At 39.9% G+C, this 17233-nt stretch overlaps 1 protein-coding gene across 1 annotated transcript in view; it reads left to right on the top strand.

Annotated features, from left to right (window-relative positions):
- Positions 1-3793: 3793 nt before the first annotated feature.
- Positions 3794-17233, top strand: part of LOC124146609 (thioredoxin domain-containing protein 16-like) — a 47491-nt gene continuing 34051 nt past the window's right edge. Inside the window, exons 1-4 of the mRNA XM_048403748.1 lie at positions 3794-4054; positions 12910-12992; positions 14307-14386; positions 17127-17201. Of these exons, the coding sequence (XP_048259705.1) occupies positions 3874-4054; positions 12910-12992; positions 14307-14386; positions 17127-17201 (419 nt within the window). The 5' untranslated portion in view covers positions 3794-3873. The remainder of the gene's footprint in view (positions 4055-12909; positions 12993-14306; positions 14387-17126; positions 17202-17233) is intronic.

The raw sequence follows: 17233 nt of genomic DNA, 5'->3' as shown, positions 1-17233 counted from the left end.
TGTCATAATCTCGATTTATAAATATCTGACGTACTTGCGTTGTGTGCTGCTATATAGGTAACATCAATCGATGACAAGTTCACTTCAAATTAAATAACATAAATATTGAAAATTAACGGCCAAGTCCCTTGTTGGTCGCCTCGATGAAAATCTTTTAGAAACAACCTTTTGTTGAGTTGGAATCACTGTTAGTGGATAACAGCTTTGTCATATGTCTCAATATCCCTAACTTATTATTGTACACCAGCCATTCTAGGGTGGTTAATTCTAATTTATAACCGTGCGCAGGAGTAGGAGATATGGTACATCCAGTCCTCAGCGGTTTGTGAAAACCTATTAAAACAACATATAAATATGATTAACGATGTGTATCAGGTGTCCGTGGACCTTTTATTGACCCAACACTTTTATAACCCGCTGTAGACGATTAACGAGCATATATTTGGATGGTAAATGTCTACGCCTGGGTTCTGACGTTTCGGAATAGACTCGCACATTTGTCAGGCAAGCACCGTGTACTTTATAAACAAAAGTCCCGCAATTGCCTCTTTGACTACCTGCTTATATCTCCACAGACCGCCTCCGTGGTCTAGTGGTAGAGCGTCCGCCCGGAGAGCGGAAGGTCCGGGGTTCGATCCCCGGCCGCGTCATACCAAAAGACGTTAAAAGATGGTACTTGTTGTTACCCTGTCTGGCGCTCGGGGGCATTAAGGGGCTAAAACAAGAACTGGTTGGCTCGGAGTCAGTATACTGTGTCTGAATGGGGTATTCATGTTAAACTGCGGCATGGTATCTCAGTGAGCTAGCACTATAAATCGGCATCAGTCCGGACTAGCAGCCACACACACACACACGGATATGCACGTCGCTATATAAGTGCAATAATATCTTGGACGCGACGTTAAACCCCATTTCACCTCACCTTATACCTCCACAGTATTAAAGGGGACAATGCACTGCCAATATGGCAGTCTACCCAAGTTTGATCCATTTCCGTAAAGGCAATCATTTTGTACATAACCAACTCTCTATTTATTACATATGATTATACATACAAAGTATAACTATGATATCAAAAGTAATCTTCTTAATTTCAAGCATGGCATTATGACAACACCCTGACATAGACTAAACATTGGAACCACAGTCTGAAGCATTTACAGTCTCCCTTTACTAGATATATTTATAAACCTCCGGTGACGTCATCCTATTGTTCTCCAGTCGGGTTAAATCTCATAAACCGGGACGTTGTAATGTCCCTGGGATTTTATAGGATATTCAAGTCATATTTGCTATATAATGTGTTATAACATCCCAGGGATTTTATATAATGTCCTGGGTATTTTATTAATATAACTTCCGTTCAGATTGTAACATGTAATGAAATGTAAAATCAAATGACAAATATTTTCTTTATATTCCCGAGGATTGAACACGCAACCTTCGTTTCTGTAGCCCAGTGAGTGTACCACTAGGTTAGAGAGGCGTTGATAAGTCGCACTGCTTTTAGAATGTCCTTTTCAAGATCCGTATGCCAGCAACAGATATTTTGTTGATAAATGTTGATAAATGTTGTTTAAAGTTTCTTTTTTTCGGTTTATAAGTAAGATAAAGCACTTCCCCTCGGGTTGTTATGATATTTAAAACCCTTTAAATATCATAACAACCCTCGGACGTGTTTTATCCTATACATAACTAGACTGCCGGACAAAATACGCTCGTGTTTGGTGAGGGCTATAACTGAAACAAACAAGAAATGGTTATTCGATGGGGATGTATTTAACACGTGTATAGTTACGCGTCTCATGTTTCGGTGAATGTTTTCAGAATAGTAACGTTTGGGAATTATATGGTTCAGTCCAATTTTCAAGTGTATATTTTCTTTTGCTCGGCATGCAGTTTATTTCATCTACTGCTAGAAGGACGTCGTCACACCGAGGGAGCTATATGTTAACACATGCTATGGGCCAGGCACCGTGTGTAAATGTTGTAACAGCTATTCATATTGGCACTGTCTGAGACCAACATACCTCTAGCCCTTCCCAAAACTTCACAATTTGTTCACATATGAAAAAAATAAGACTAATGGATTTCTTGTTTTCTGCAACGTACACTTTTCAGATTGGCGTTGACTGCCTATAGCAAAGTTCAGTTTCAATTCGCATCGAAAGGTGAAACGTAATTTATAATTCGGAATTATAGAAATCATATTTAGTTAGAAGGGACTCTGGGCAAGGATTAGATAATGGAAACAAAAATAATATTCACTTGTCCTGTATAGTCCGACAATAACTAGCTATTCCACGACCGGTAATAACCACAACATATGTTGTCGTTATCTGCTTTGATCGATGTTTTGTTGTCAAGATTGATTTATGAGTCAACCAATTTCCAACCCACCCAGGACTATCTAATCACATATATCACAAGTTATCCCTTGTTTACTACATATATATGCAGTCGACTTCGAATATGACGAACACCATGACACCCAAAAATCAGTTCTGTATCAGATATTCTACTAGATATGCTCAATTTATGCTCGAGGAGTGAGTGAGTGAATGTATGAGGGTGCCACCCACCCACACATACCCACCCTGATCCACCCTGCCCACCCTAATCCACCTAACACCATCTATTTTTCCACTCTGAGTCCCATTGCTCCTGAATCCTGAATACAGCTTTACACAAATCGAAAAAGCATTGAGATAAGGATGAGATTTGAAGTTAAATTGGCGGGGGGGGGGGGGGGGGGGGGGGGGGGGTCCAAAATAAAATAATAACGAACACCAACTAAATATAGTACCAAAAGCTAGACAGACTCATAGGAATATTTCCTTACCTCCCAAATGCTGATAATTTTCTCCACAATATCATCATACTTGGTATTGTATAATATGGAAATATCGGTGAATTTTCGTGCTGTAACCAATTTCTCTGTGTTTTTTGTCCGGTATTCTGTACATTGTGTAATACTTATATAAATCAAATGCATATAAGAAGAGCAATAAACTAAAACATTAAAAAATGTACAGTAAAATCGCATCTGCAACTGAAACAGAACAACATCCAATTAAAATTGACTTAATGAGTGTCAAGTGCTGTACATCTCGAAAGGCGACTATGCTTGTCGTAAGAGGCGACTTTCGGGATCAGGTGGTCAGGCTCGCTGACTTGGTTGATGCATGTCATCGCATCCCACATTGCATGGATCGACGCTCATGATGTTAATCACTGGGTTGTCTGGTCAACACTCGATTATATACAGATCGCCGTCAAATAGCTGGAATATTCCTGAGTGCGGCGTTAAAACGCAAATAAACAATATATATTTTTGTCCATTCATAAACAAATGTCTAATTTGGGTCCAATGAAAATTTGAACATGAAAGTGAAAATAAGTTATTTGACTTTCCTGCATAACATAAAGTAGTTGAAATTTGCATAAATCAGGTCGAGATCTTATTATTTTTTTTAATGGACCCTGTTCTTTAATCATTGTTATGGCATTGTTTTTACCTTACATAACAGGTAAATTTCGTGTCTATTATTATAATGTGCGTCCATTTGCACGTGTTCTGCCATTCAGTTTTCAGTATTTGTCTTTGTCGCTTTTGCCGGAGGCTTTTTTTTGGTACTATATTGATTTTTAATACGCCCGCGTGAATGTATTATGCAAGTGAACATTCGGCAAATGATATAGCGACTAAATCCGGTTGAAGCTCATTGGAGCGTTGTATGAGGAAGATCCATTTGAGGCGTTTCGATTGGTCAATCTGCCGCCGGAAGCCGTGTCAATGTGCTTTGCTTGACAGTATGTTTACAGTGGGTGGCTGTAGATCGGTGTAGGAGGTTGAACAGTGTCCTGCTCGACATGGCGTTAATATTCAGCATTGGCAGCATCTGGAATATCGTCCTGGGCCTACTCGTAGCATTTGTATGTGCGGAGCCTTCGATTCCATTTGACTTCAAGCATGTAGAGATCCTGACGCCTGAATCACATACGTCACTTCAACATAAGCCATTCGTCAGTGTGATTTACTACTACAAGCGTGGTGAGATGTTTTCTGTGTATTTTATAAATGGCAGATATCTAGTGGGCAGGGCAGCTGTTTACACGCTGCTGATCGCGCTTCTCTGATTACAACTAGCCTTCATGAATTTATAGATGAAAGAACCCCACCCCCAGGTTAGATACGGGTGTTTCTCTCTCTCTCTCTCTCTCTCACACACACACTCTCTCTCTCACACACACACACACACACACACACACACCAGTGTTCCGGTAACTGCCTGGAATTCACGCACAAGCACCCGCTCATGGAAGAGATAATCCCTCAGTATGAATTATACAAACATCTGGTGACAAGTCTATATGGCAGATCTTGGCACTGCATAGTCTTCTTTATAAGACACTATACATCCTGCACTAAACAAAATTTTCATTTTTGTCTAATTTATCGAACTAACCCAATATGTTTTATCTGTGCAAGAAATGGCAATCTGGTATTCAGTTTCGGATTTATATACTGGGATCATCCAATCCTTGTACATGTTGTAAGCATCTTTAGAGATTTTTCAGGGGTGCACAGATGGAACCTTGTCAAATACACCTCTCCATGCATATGCTTTTCTTAGATCAGGTTTGAAACTTACAGTAGGCCCATATTATTTTCATAGTTCCTTTGTTGTCTAACAATTCCTCATACGTTCACTCAAACATTGCTAATCTGACACAATGAGTTTCTTCATTCAAAGAAGCATCAAGGTTTTAGAATGATCTGCAAAACAAGGGGTCCAGAGGACCCCAAATAACTACCCAATTTCAAGGTTCCTTTAGGAATTATAAGGCTCCTGTAAATTAATGAAATGGTGTAGTGTACTGTACTATAAGATTTAATCATTGATTTGGCTGAAGAATAATATTGTGTGTCCCTTGAGACGCATCATATATTTTTTTCTGCATCCATTCTATACATTTGTGCGAACTGGACACACATATCTGCGAATACTGAGAATAAATTACCTGGATTATAATACATATGAAATTAATTTGACCTTAAACTTATAAACAGAGTTTGAAATAAGCGCCTGCCTGAAGGTCCGTGGCTTGTAAATCTTGTGTCAGGCCAATAGTTTTCCATTTGCATGGGTCCTTACGGCCTGCAGTAAATTTACATGTAAATTTATTTGTCACAATTAGCTGCACTTCGGAGCTCACTCTGGCGTAACTTGTCTGGGATATCTGTATAAATGTAATCTTGCTTGCCTTCTTGATCCATAGGGGCGGTCGGGTAGCCTAGTGGTTAAAGCGTTCGCTCGTCACACCGAAGACCCAGGTTCGATTCCCGACATGGGTACAATGTGTGAAGCCCATTTCTGGTGTTCCCCGGCGTGTATTGATGGAATATTGCCAGAAGCGGCATAAAACCATACTCACTCACTCACTCTTGATCCTTACACAGGATTTTGAAGCTGTGAAACCGAAGCTATGTACTGCTCCACTTTTACTATCTGACATATCTTCTATTAACAACTGGCGGAAGCAGTTTATTTCTGAGATTTTGCAGATAGGTTAGCTGTGTTAGGGTTAGGGTAGGTTACCCCCAGCTCTATCCTTAGTTCTTGCATCCCCTTTCAGATTAAGCACACCTTTACACTTATTAGAGTAAGGCACCCCTTTCCAATCAAACGGGCAGTCGGGTAGCCTAGTGGTTAAAGCGTTAGCTCGTCACGCCGAAGACCCGGGTTCGATTCCGACATGGGTACAATATGTGAAGCCCATTTCTGGTGTCCCCCGCCGTGATATTGCTGGAATATTGCTAAAAGCGGCGTAAAACCAAACTCACTCACTCACTCACTCCAATCAAACACCCTTCGCAATCCTTAGGTTCTATGCTCCACTCACACAGTGCTATTTAACTGAGACAGTAGCTGTGGTTGTTTTGGTTGGTTTGGTGTTTAATGCTGCACTCGGCAATATTCCAGCTATTCAAGCGGTCTGCAAATAATCAAGTGGGAAATCTGTAGTCATATGCAATTTTTTATTATTATTTTTTATGACAACAATGATTACCGACGGAAACATGCACAAGCATGATCATGTGTATCCTGGTGGCGGTCACATATTGTCTGAGTGAAGCTATATCCTGTTAGCCAGGCTGTTTAAAGACATACTGTGTGTCTGGTGTTTAACCACACACTCTGCAATATTGTGATCTATGACTGTCATGCAGGTAACCCCGGGTTCCGTTCACCAGCTCATTTCTATTGTCCCGCGAGGTGATATTGTGGGAACATTGCTAAAAGTGACATAAAAGCCATCTACATGGTCTAACTCAGCCTATCTATATGATGGCAGATACACACTGGTAGCACACAGCGTCAATCTGATAGCAGGCATGATAATAACCAGTTAACCACTAATCAACTTCCCGAGGTAAAGGAGTTAACTGACTGTAAAAGTCTAGTTTCCACCCTTGCCGAACTAGGCTGAAATTTCTGGCCTCAAACATAGCACCACCAGTGGCTATTATCAGTTATGTCCCTCCTGTTGACCAATCAGATTCCACCTCTCACATGACCCGTGAAGATCCGGGGTAGAATAGGTCTTCAGCAACCCATGCTTGCCGTAAAAGGCAACTATGTTTGTCGTAAAAGGCGATTAACAGGATCGGGTGGTCAGAATTGCTGACTTGGTTGATGCATGTCATCTATCCCAATTGCGTGGATCGATGTTCATGATGTAAATCACTAGACTGTCTGGTCCAGACTCGATTATTTACAGACCACCGTCATATAGCTGGAATATTGCTGAGTGCAGCGTAAAACAAAAAAACAAACTACCTCTCACATCACTTGCTTCAAACCAAATGGCGGCGCCCAATCAAGATGATCTGATCGATAATATAAAGCTACATTGTGATAAAACTGTTCTTACTTTGCGAAGTGCTTCAAATCACATGAGCACCTTGATTGTAAATATGAAGAGATTTTGAAATATCTATTGATGCAGAGTTGGCAGTACACATGCTTTGCAAATCCTGCAATCAACCAAATTTTCCACGGCAGTTTTCTAGCCGGATTTCAATTTTGGTTACGAGATTTTGATTGGACGATGCATAGACTCATTAGTCCAAGCAAAATATAATTAAATAATTCAAGCCTAGTTCGGCAAGGGTAGAAACTGGTCTTTATAGTCAGTTAACTCCCTTGCCTGGTGATGATGACCTAACTATGAGTACCTGAAAAATCAAGGCTAGGTCGAGTATCATCTAACAAAATGTTTTGGCCAGCAAGTTAACATAGCTCATGGAATTATGGAAAACAGTCAAATATGGTGAATACAACTTTGATATTTTGAAATGTGTGCCATTAACGTTATCTCCTTGTGATAAGAACTCCTGTTAATAAGAAGAAGACTTTCATAGTACAATTCATTCATTTCAGAGTCAAGATGTTGGTCTCGTGACTTTGTACGTGGAGCCTTTGATGCTGAGAATTTGTCTAGATACTCTTAATCGTGATAATTTTATGAAAGCATAGTTCCAATGTTTAGTGTTTTGTTTGTAAGTTTCTTAACCATGTCAACGGTTTCACAATTGAAAGGTGTGATCAACTTTTAGGCCTGTCTATCGATACAGATCATAGAGATCGATAATCGTTAACTGAATATCGATCAATTATCGATAAATATCGGATAAGTGTTGTAGAAAAAAATCCTGAAGAAATAAACATATTTATCTCCACAGGTGAGTGGTGGCAGATTTAGTCAGGGATTACTTAGTGGACCCGACATAGGTACAATGTGTGAAGCCCATTTCTGGTGTACCCCGCCGTGATATTGCTGGAATATTGCTAAAAGCGGCGTAAAACCATACTCACTCACTCACTCACTCACTCACTCACTCCATTTTCAGTAATTAACATTATTGACAATAACAAGTCTGTTTTGGTAAATCTTTATTTCATCACAATAGTTTATGTAAGGTATTATTGATGACACAATTTTTATATCTATAATATTTATATTTCTTCCCATCGATGATAATTCCGATTATCGATTTTTTTTGCCAGCCCTGTCAGCTATGCACATATCAATAGGCAGTAGTAATGTTCACATCACATTGTGTTGATCACTACTGATGTCTATTCAGTCAAGGACTTAGTCCCCATGCCCAATCTCTCCATGCTTCAAGCCAAAATAATAATGAAGAGAATCCTGAAACTTGTACATGAATATTCATCATGTTCATATTCCGATGAGTTCTGTTTGGACAAGCTTTCTTGTCTTCTATTCCAAAGATTGTTCGTTGCCTGCCTCTGCTTAACACCTGCAGTATATGAGATTGAGGTGAATTTATAGACTAACATCTAGTCTCTGAAATGAACATATTTTACCTAAAAAACAGTAATTAACTTATAGTTATAAAATATAATAAAAAGGAGTCCAGAGACTTTCTTTTTTTTCCTGATACTGCAGTAAGCTAGACTTACCAAACATTATAGACTTGCATTGGCTGTATTGGATATATTTGTTTCAGGGACTGTATGACAGACAAGTGAATTTACAGAATTCATTATTTGTTTGTGAAATTGTTAAGTTTGATAGCTGAGTGTGTTCATACTGAATTGTAAAACAGTCAAACATAGGTCTGGGTGTCGTTGTACAAAACAACCTTAGCACTACGACTGTCGTAAGTCTATGTTAAGGTATGGAAGTTACGATCACCTTATTGCTAAGATCACTGGACTTTTCACCTGGTTAAGGTTTCCTCAGTTAATCTTTAGCCAAAGAACAAATACCTGTATTTGTTTGGCTGGTGGTATCAGGCTTTGACATACTGAAACCTAGGTTATGGTTCCGAGCTAGGTCATATTTATCGAAATGATTTAATTGCCTTGGAGCATAAGTATTCTTACATGGAAGTACAATTTGATGTGTATGAGATTTCAAAGTGGAAGAGCTCTTTTTCCCAGAACCCTGAAACCTAGTAGGGCATACCTTAATCAGTGATTGTTTAGGTAACATGATCTGATTATACCCTAGACATTTGTGTCATGTTCCGGGGTATGTCTGCACCTGCTCTAGATAAGTCTGCAGCAAATGTCAGTCAAAATCACCAAATGAGAATAAAACAAATTCCTCTTTCATGTAATATAGTTATAACTAATGTGATGGCTTGGTCGAGGTGACTTTTATTCCTCAGATACTAGAACGAGAAAATGGAATAGGCTTCATGGTACATCACTGCATTGAATGCAGTGTTATTCACTGCAATCTCCAAATACTTCTGAAAATAGTAACTAAAAATCTCAATTTTTGACAAAATAAAAAAAAAATCCAAATTTACCTGGGAAGGGCACTTATTTTGAATCCTAGAAAAGTCTTAGTGTTCATGATAAGCTGGACATATTAGAGTGAGTGAGTGAGTATGGTTTTACACTGCTTTTAGCAATATACCAGCAATATCACGGCGGGGGACACCAGAATGAACATATTAGAAGAGAAGGGTTGAAGTCATGGTGTGATAAACATGATAAAATTATTGGTTTTTGTTCACCATGTTCACATGGCTCAAATAAGCTACTGGCTGTTTGTGAATGTTATATATATATATACATTTATATCCCAGTAGTAAATGTAATATAATTTACGTGATTGATGTGGTTTAGCAATTTCCTTATAAATGCAAGCTTCTGCTGAATTATTTTTTGTTATAATTAGGTGTCAAAGGTTTTTTTTGTTTTTTGTTTATGTGTTAAACATGTTCAACTCATTCAACAAATTTTTACCAAGTTGAACATTTTTGTACATATGCTACACTCTTTGTAATACCCGTTCACATGCACCTCAATACATATGTGTTTATATGTGCATACGTGTGTAGAAATACATAAGTGAGTAAACTTGTCATTTAAACGCGTTTACTCATGTATGTATATTTACACCAGGAGCAAATTTGCATCATGTCAGTAGCAGGTGCAAATGTAAATGTAAATATTGCACTGTGTGTATATGTTGCAATGTGAACGTTTATGTTTTGTTTAGAGGATGATCTAATTAATATATGTTCTTTTGCCAACACCAAACAAATTGTCAACAGTTGCCAACTTTTATGTGTATATACAGAGTTGAGCGGACAGCGTCTTCTTTTGCTTTCAACATGTTCAAGGAGTCAAAACTTTGTGTACAAATTAAATCAAACACATGTTGCTTCACACGAAAAGTTTCGGTGAAGTAACTCTCTACTCATTCAACTTTGATTGGAAAACAACCTGTTTTTTTGTTGAAAGTCGTGAACAGACTGACGAATATGTGTGCCTTACACAATTTACATACTTTATTTACACACCTAAGTTAATTTTCCTGTGAACGCATAGTAAATTTACATATACACACGTATGTAAAGTTACACATGTGCAAAATTACTTACGTTAGAAAATGTTGTGGATGTGAACGGGGTGTAAAAGCGATATGTGGTCATTTTGGGCTCCATTCTGCTCCATTTGGCATGTTCATATTTGGAATTGACCTGGGTGAGTCCTGGGGTTACTAGGGCGTCAGGTCATAGATATGATGAATATAGGGGGCCCAGCCTCACAGAACATGCAGAGTGACCACTGAACCATCAACAAATAATCTACATATATTTTTGGTGAAGCCTTATGCTCAGTTTCTGAATTGTGTATTCCTTGTTTGACATGAAGAAATACTTAGTGGAGAATAGGGCTGAGATGACTAACCCAGGGAACCGAACCTCTATTATATGACCCTACCTGGGTAGCCGCTGTAGCTCTCAAATGTTGGGAACAAAATGTCCAATTGGGAATTATTACTGGCAAAAAGTATTTTGATACACGTATAAAACGATCTGGTCATGCATACACTGAAGTTTTTATCTTTATCCAAGCATGCATGTTCAGAAAGAAATGTGAACGTTAGTACTTGTAGTGTTACCATGGAGTTGCGGTGAATTTTTGTCATTACACAATTTGTCACATGACTAATCACATGTCCGGGTAGTCCTGTGGGTGCCCAGGTCCTACTGAGTACCCACCCAACCCGAGTACCCAAGTTACCCGTCCCAGCCCTGGTGCAAAAAATAGATGAGGTGAGGTGAAATGGGTTTAGCAAAAGGTACCAACTTTTTAACATCTTTTGGTATGGGCAATATGTGTCCCCGTTCCTATGTCCCTGGCTAATATGCATCCCCTGTTTCAATTTCAATTTAAAACAGACATGCAGACACTGTTAAGGTGACTTTTATCTTCGGTGATAATACTCACTCATTCAGTATATTGTGTGGTGAATCTTTAGATCTTCTGATGTGAATACTGAGAGATCATGTTACCTTTTACCTGAAGAGATGATGGGTCATAAATCATTGTCAGTGAGGAGGAGCAGGGTCACCTCCTGGTCAGTGACTTCAGGGAAGGGGGTACATGCTAGGCCTGGGACTCGGGTACTCGAGTCTGGTGGGCACTGAGTTGTACCCAGGTACACACAGGACTAACCGGACCCGTGGTTAGTCATGTGATATATCTTTTTATGACGTTAACAATAGAATTTCTTGGTTACACTTTTTAAGTACAAGTCGCTAATGTTCACATTTCTTTCCGACTGTGCACACATTCCTTCTGATTTTTATATGTTTGAGTAAAGACAAAGCTTCAGTCAACTCTAGTATATGCATGATCAGATCATTTTATACTCCAGTAAAATAACTTCCCATTTGAACATTTTGTACCTTTTGTAACATGAGACCTAGAGTGGGTACCCGGGTAGGGTCGAGTAATAGGAGGTCGGGTACCCGGGTAGTAAATTTAGACTCGTCCCAGCCTTAGTACATATGTCATGTCAATTTAATGTGCATGCGCATGCGAGCGCGCGTGCATGAGCCACTTTCGTTGACATTATTGTTAGAATCCTATAAAGAATCCTGATCTGCAGAAGTGGGAATAGGGTGATTGTTTTATGAAATATGACATACAAAGGTACAATGTAGTGATGTTATAGTTTCTGAATAATCCTGTTGTAAGAAGGGAATTATATTCAATAATCATTCAACATAAAATGTGTTTTTTTTCTGCTGAATGAATCCAGGATGCAATACTTCATATCAGTGATAAAAAAAGAATTCACTGAAATAATGAATGTCTATATACATGATATATGGCCATAAGTGCAGCAGATGTAACTTATGAACAGGGCAGGTAAATGTTTCTGCAAGTGGCTAATTAGCCTTCAGTGTTAATATATAGAATCTAAACTTGATAAATCTGCAGAAGGATCAGGATTTGAATCCACAGTTGTATTTAAAAGTTTGTCACCATGCCCATGCTCGTGGGTTTGTAAGTTTACAATGTCTAAGAGTAAGACCTGCATTTCCTCCCACATCAAGTTGACATGCCGTGATATAACTGAAACACAGTTCAAAGTGGCATTAAACCAAATTCACACACTTATTCACTAAAGCTGCAGGAGTTATCCTTTCATGCAGGACCGCCTCCGTGGTCTTGTGGTAGAGCGTCCGCCCGGAGAGCGGAAGGTCCGGGGTTCGATCCCCGGCCGCGTCATACCAAAAGACGTTAAAAGATGGTACTTGTTGTTACCCTGTCTGGCGCTCGGCATTAAGGGGCTAAAACAAGGACTGGTCGGCTCGGAGTCAGTATACTGTGTCTGAGTGGGGTATTCATGTTAATTGCGGCATGGTATCTCAGTGAGCTAGCACTATAAATCGGACTAGTACAAGCAGCCACACAAACACACACACGTACATGCACGTCGCTATATAAGTGCAATAATTTTGGGCGCGACGTTAAACCCCATTTCACCTCACCTCACCTTTCATGCAGACCATAGAGCATGGTTGTGTGCTAGTTGTCAGTGCCTGTCTGTGTGTTTCAGAACTGCCACGGTTACGCGCCTTCTTCAAGGAGCTGGACAAGTCAGCCGAGTACCTGGACATCTATGGCACCAAGACTGGCATTGTAAGTAACATGGTGAACACTCACTACTTGAATGATAAGTATGTTGTATTGTAATCTTGGTCATTAGAGCTGTATACCCGTGAAGATCGGGGATGTTCAAGGATGTTGGATCCGACCCGGGCACATTTTCGTTCATGGACATCATGTGTTCCAGGGATATATCAATAATCCTTCAGCTACAAAAGCAGCATTTACAGATAACGGTTGGTTCAAAACAAATTATATTGGACATTTGAAGATACGTTAAGATCCAGGGTAGAATAGGTCTTCAGCAACCCATGCTTGCCGTAAAAGGCTTCTATGCTTGTCGTAAGAGGGGACTAGCGGGATCAGGTGGTCAGGCTCGCTGAATTGGTTGATGCCTGTCATCGTATCCCAGTTGCGTTGATCAATGCTCATGATATCAATTGCTGGATTGTCTGGTCCAGACCGCCATCATTTTGCTGGAATATGCTGAGTCAACATTAAACAACAAACAAACAAACACTGGAGATGTAACAATTCACCGATCCCTAGGATGTCATTGATACTTAGGTACAGATGATACTGGAATTGTTTGCGAGATCGTGGTATGCTAAAATAAAACCAGAACTGATAGAATTACCTCCCATAATGGCGGAAGTAGCACAGTGCCACCTATAAGCATGGTGGAACAGGCAGATGTGGTGGTAATAATCTTCAATTTTGGCAAAGTTCAGGTTAGAAAAGTCCTCAAATAGAGAAAAAGGTTGTGAAATGTATGAAGCCAAAGGTTTTATAGTTTCAGTGATTTCATAATTTCTTACTATTTCTTGTGGTGTATTGTGATACCAGTAGTATCGTCAGTCAGTTTCTTGGTACATATCGTAACACAAGGTCTCAGGTTATTTCCAGCACTGATGGTGAATGTACATATATAGTGAGTGAGTGAGTGAGTTTGGTTTTTACGCCGCTTTTAGCAATATTCCAGCAATATCACGGTGGGGGACACCAGAAATGGGCTTCACACATTGTACATTGTAAATGTACATATATAGTGAGTGAGTGAGTGAGTGAGTGAGTGAGTGAGTTTGGTTTTTACGCCGCTTTTAGCAATATTCCAGCAATATCACGACGGGGGACACCAGAAATGGGCTTCACACATTGTACCCATGTCGGGATTCTGAGCCGGGTCTTCGGCGTGACGAACGAACGCTTTAACCACAAGGTTACCCGACCGCCCCGTACATATATAGAACATAGAGGTGTGATTGTTTTACAGTTCACAATTTTTACCTTTCCATAGCATCAATGGTTGTGAGTACCTGGGGATTTAGGAATTGCTTGTATTTGTAGCTGGACTGTAGCGGCGATGCTGCCAGCACGGTGGAGGAGTGTAAGACAGCCAGAGTCGAGTACAACGTCTACAGCTACAGGTCAGCACTGATGAATGTCAATGTATTCTTTTACTGGTACTACACACTTGGCAGTAATTGCTATTTTTAAAGTACTAATATGTTGCACTTCAAAAGCTAATACTGCCATGTGTGTTTTGTTATAAGCATGTGTGACCTTAGGAAATGTACCTAGATTATATGGGTGTCAATCTGTCATATTGGCCAAAAAACTAACAAGACTGCAGAAGTGCCGACATTCAACTGGACAGAAGTCTGTGGTTTTGGGGACATCTGATAATACACCTGTCACAGTTGATTGAAAATGAGTGAGATCGAGACAATGGCGGACATACACAATGTGTGTGGAAAATCTGGTTCACCGTCAACATCACTGCATTCCCATTCTAGGAAGGGATCATTAACTGATCAGGGCAATATTTCAGACAATTCTGTTAAAAAGGTAAGAAGTGAACAAGTAATTGACTTTGAAACTCTTCAAGCAAAGTAAGGATAAGAATTTATGGATGGTAAACTTCTTTATTACAATTAAGAGTGACGTTTTGGTGTAGGTTCTAACACCGTTATCAAGCAAGTGAAGTGAAGTGCTTCAGTCGCTCTTAATTGTAATAAAGACGTTGTTCCTCCATAAATTCTTATCCTTACTTAGTACTCCAACTTCTAAATGCCTATCAAAGAAGATCTTTAAGCAAAGTGTGAAAATTCGTACACGAAGCTCATTCTTTTGGCAACCGTTCAGCTACAGAAATAATTCGATCAGCTTATTATTGACATTGAACACAAGTTTACCATGTTTACTCATAAACTTAATGACTGGGTCCCAGTGAAATAAGAGAAATATGAAGGATGTCTTCTTTCCCCTTTACTCTTCAACATGTTTATGAATGACCTCACCATTCCACTGAAAGAATTTGGTGTTGGTGTAAAACTTGATTATGACATTGTATGTATCCTTGCGTATACAGATGATATAGCACTACTTGCAGAGACAAGTCTCATGCTTGATGTTTTAAATAGCTGGTATGGTAAGCATCAACCCTGAAAAATCTAAAGTCGTATTCTTTAGAAACCCTTCAATACAGCAAACAGATTTCCACTTTGAGCTTTATGGTATTGACTTGGAGGTGACGTACCCCGGCCTCCTTACAGAACATCTAGACTATAGCTTCATGGCTAAAGCAGCTACCAAGTCTGCTGGACGAGCACTAGGCCTTCTGATATCCAAGTTCAAGTCACTGGGAAGAATGAAATACAGGACATACACAAAACTTTATGACTGGATGGTGTGGTCCGTGTTAGATTATGGAGCAGCTGTCTAGGGATGTCGTGAAGTCCACAGTAAACTCAATTGTCAACAGAGAATTCTGTGTGTTGGCACTTCATTTATTATACACTTCGTGTTTCATCTTCTTACAATCTTAGTCTATTTTCTATGTTGGTTATGTGCGAATACAATTTTGATATATTATCTGTGTCTTATTTTATGTGTATCCATATCTGATTGTCCCTCCTGTAGGAGTGGCTTGAGCATGTTTTGCTTTTGTCTGTATTCTTTCATATTGTTTGTATGCCCATTTATGAGACATAAATAAACTGTCCGGCTTTCCGGCCGGCCGGCCGGCCGTCCGTTCATCATATTGGCCTTTGGCAGGCTGTAGTCTGGGACAGTGCTGAACACACCATATTGGCATAGCATATTGGTAGCATGGATGGCCGAGCTGCCTAAGGCGCTGCAAGTCGTTGTACAGAGCCTCAGCCCTTTGGCATGACAGAAACCAATGATTCCCAGATTTGCTCGTTTGTTTTCTTCCAACTCGATAAACTGTGTCGATCATGACACGCCATGATACGACTGAAATACTGTTCAAAGCAACATTTGCCCCTACTCACTAAAACCTGTGCTCAAACTCAAACCCTCTAGCTCCACTGTATGGTACTGGTGTATTTAGGACAGTTGATTAATAATGTATTCTACAAAGTGATCTTAGCTCTCCACTTGTTATGACTATGATTCGTTAACCAAAACCTACCAGTGTTTGAAACGAGGTGTGGTTTTGGGGCCCTTGAGGTCTTGTCCTATGGTATTTGAATCTAGACCCCTAAATCCTTTAACATTAGGGTAATGACAAGGATCCCCTGACTTTCATGCTTAATTTTGAACCCTGCTCACTAGGTCATACAGTAGGACCCTGCTTATCCAATCACTTGCGTTTTCTCAAATATTGTCCGGATAAACAAGTTTCCTGATATCTGAATCCTGTGTTAACTTGACCAGAGTTAGCTCTCCTATCAAATTCTACAAAGGTGTGTATTTTGCACTGTTGGCAACTGAAATTCACTTTCCAGATAAAAAAAAAGCCTTTTGTGTAGTATTTATTTCATTTGACATGTGGGGCGGTTGGGGTGGGGCTGACTAGTTCCGAAGAAGCCTGCAGAAATCATTGTATGATCCGGGGCGGTCAGGTAGCCTAGTGGTTAAAGCGTTCGCTCGTCATGCCCATGACCTGGGTTCAATTCCTGACATGGGTACAACGTGTGAAGCCCATTTCTGGTGTCCCCCGGCGTGATATAGCTGGAATATTGCTAAAAGCGGCGTAAAACCAAACACTCACTCACTCACTCACTCCAGAACACTCACTAACAGGTCCAGATAAGCGTGATTCAACTGTGAGGCTACAATTACCTTGTGGAATGAGAGCCAGATGAGCATTGTCCCAAACTTGAATGATGTGTGTTGATGTTCCATGTTGTGATATTTCAGAGATGGCAACAGTCTGCTCACACTGGAGCTGGAGACCATGTTTGATGTCAACTCCATCATGTCCAACATACTCCAGTAAGTAGCTTGATGGCCAAACTGGGCACAGA

The sequence above is a fragment of the Haliotis rufescens genome, unplaced genomic scaffold (genome assembly GCF_023055435.1).
Source record: "Haliotis rufescens isolate VD_foot unplaced genomic scaffold, xgHalRufe1.0.p SCAF_3, whole genome shotgun sequence".
NCBI lineage: Eukaryota > Metazoa > Mollusca > Gastropoda > Lepetellida > Haliotidae > Haliotis > Haliotis rufescens.
Note: the sequence above shows the minus strand (reverse complement) of the source record. Positions and strands in the feature narration are given on the sequence as shown.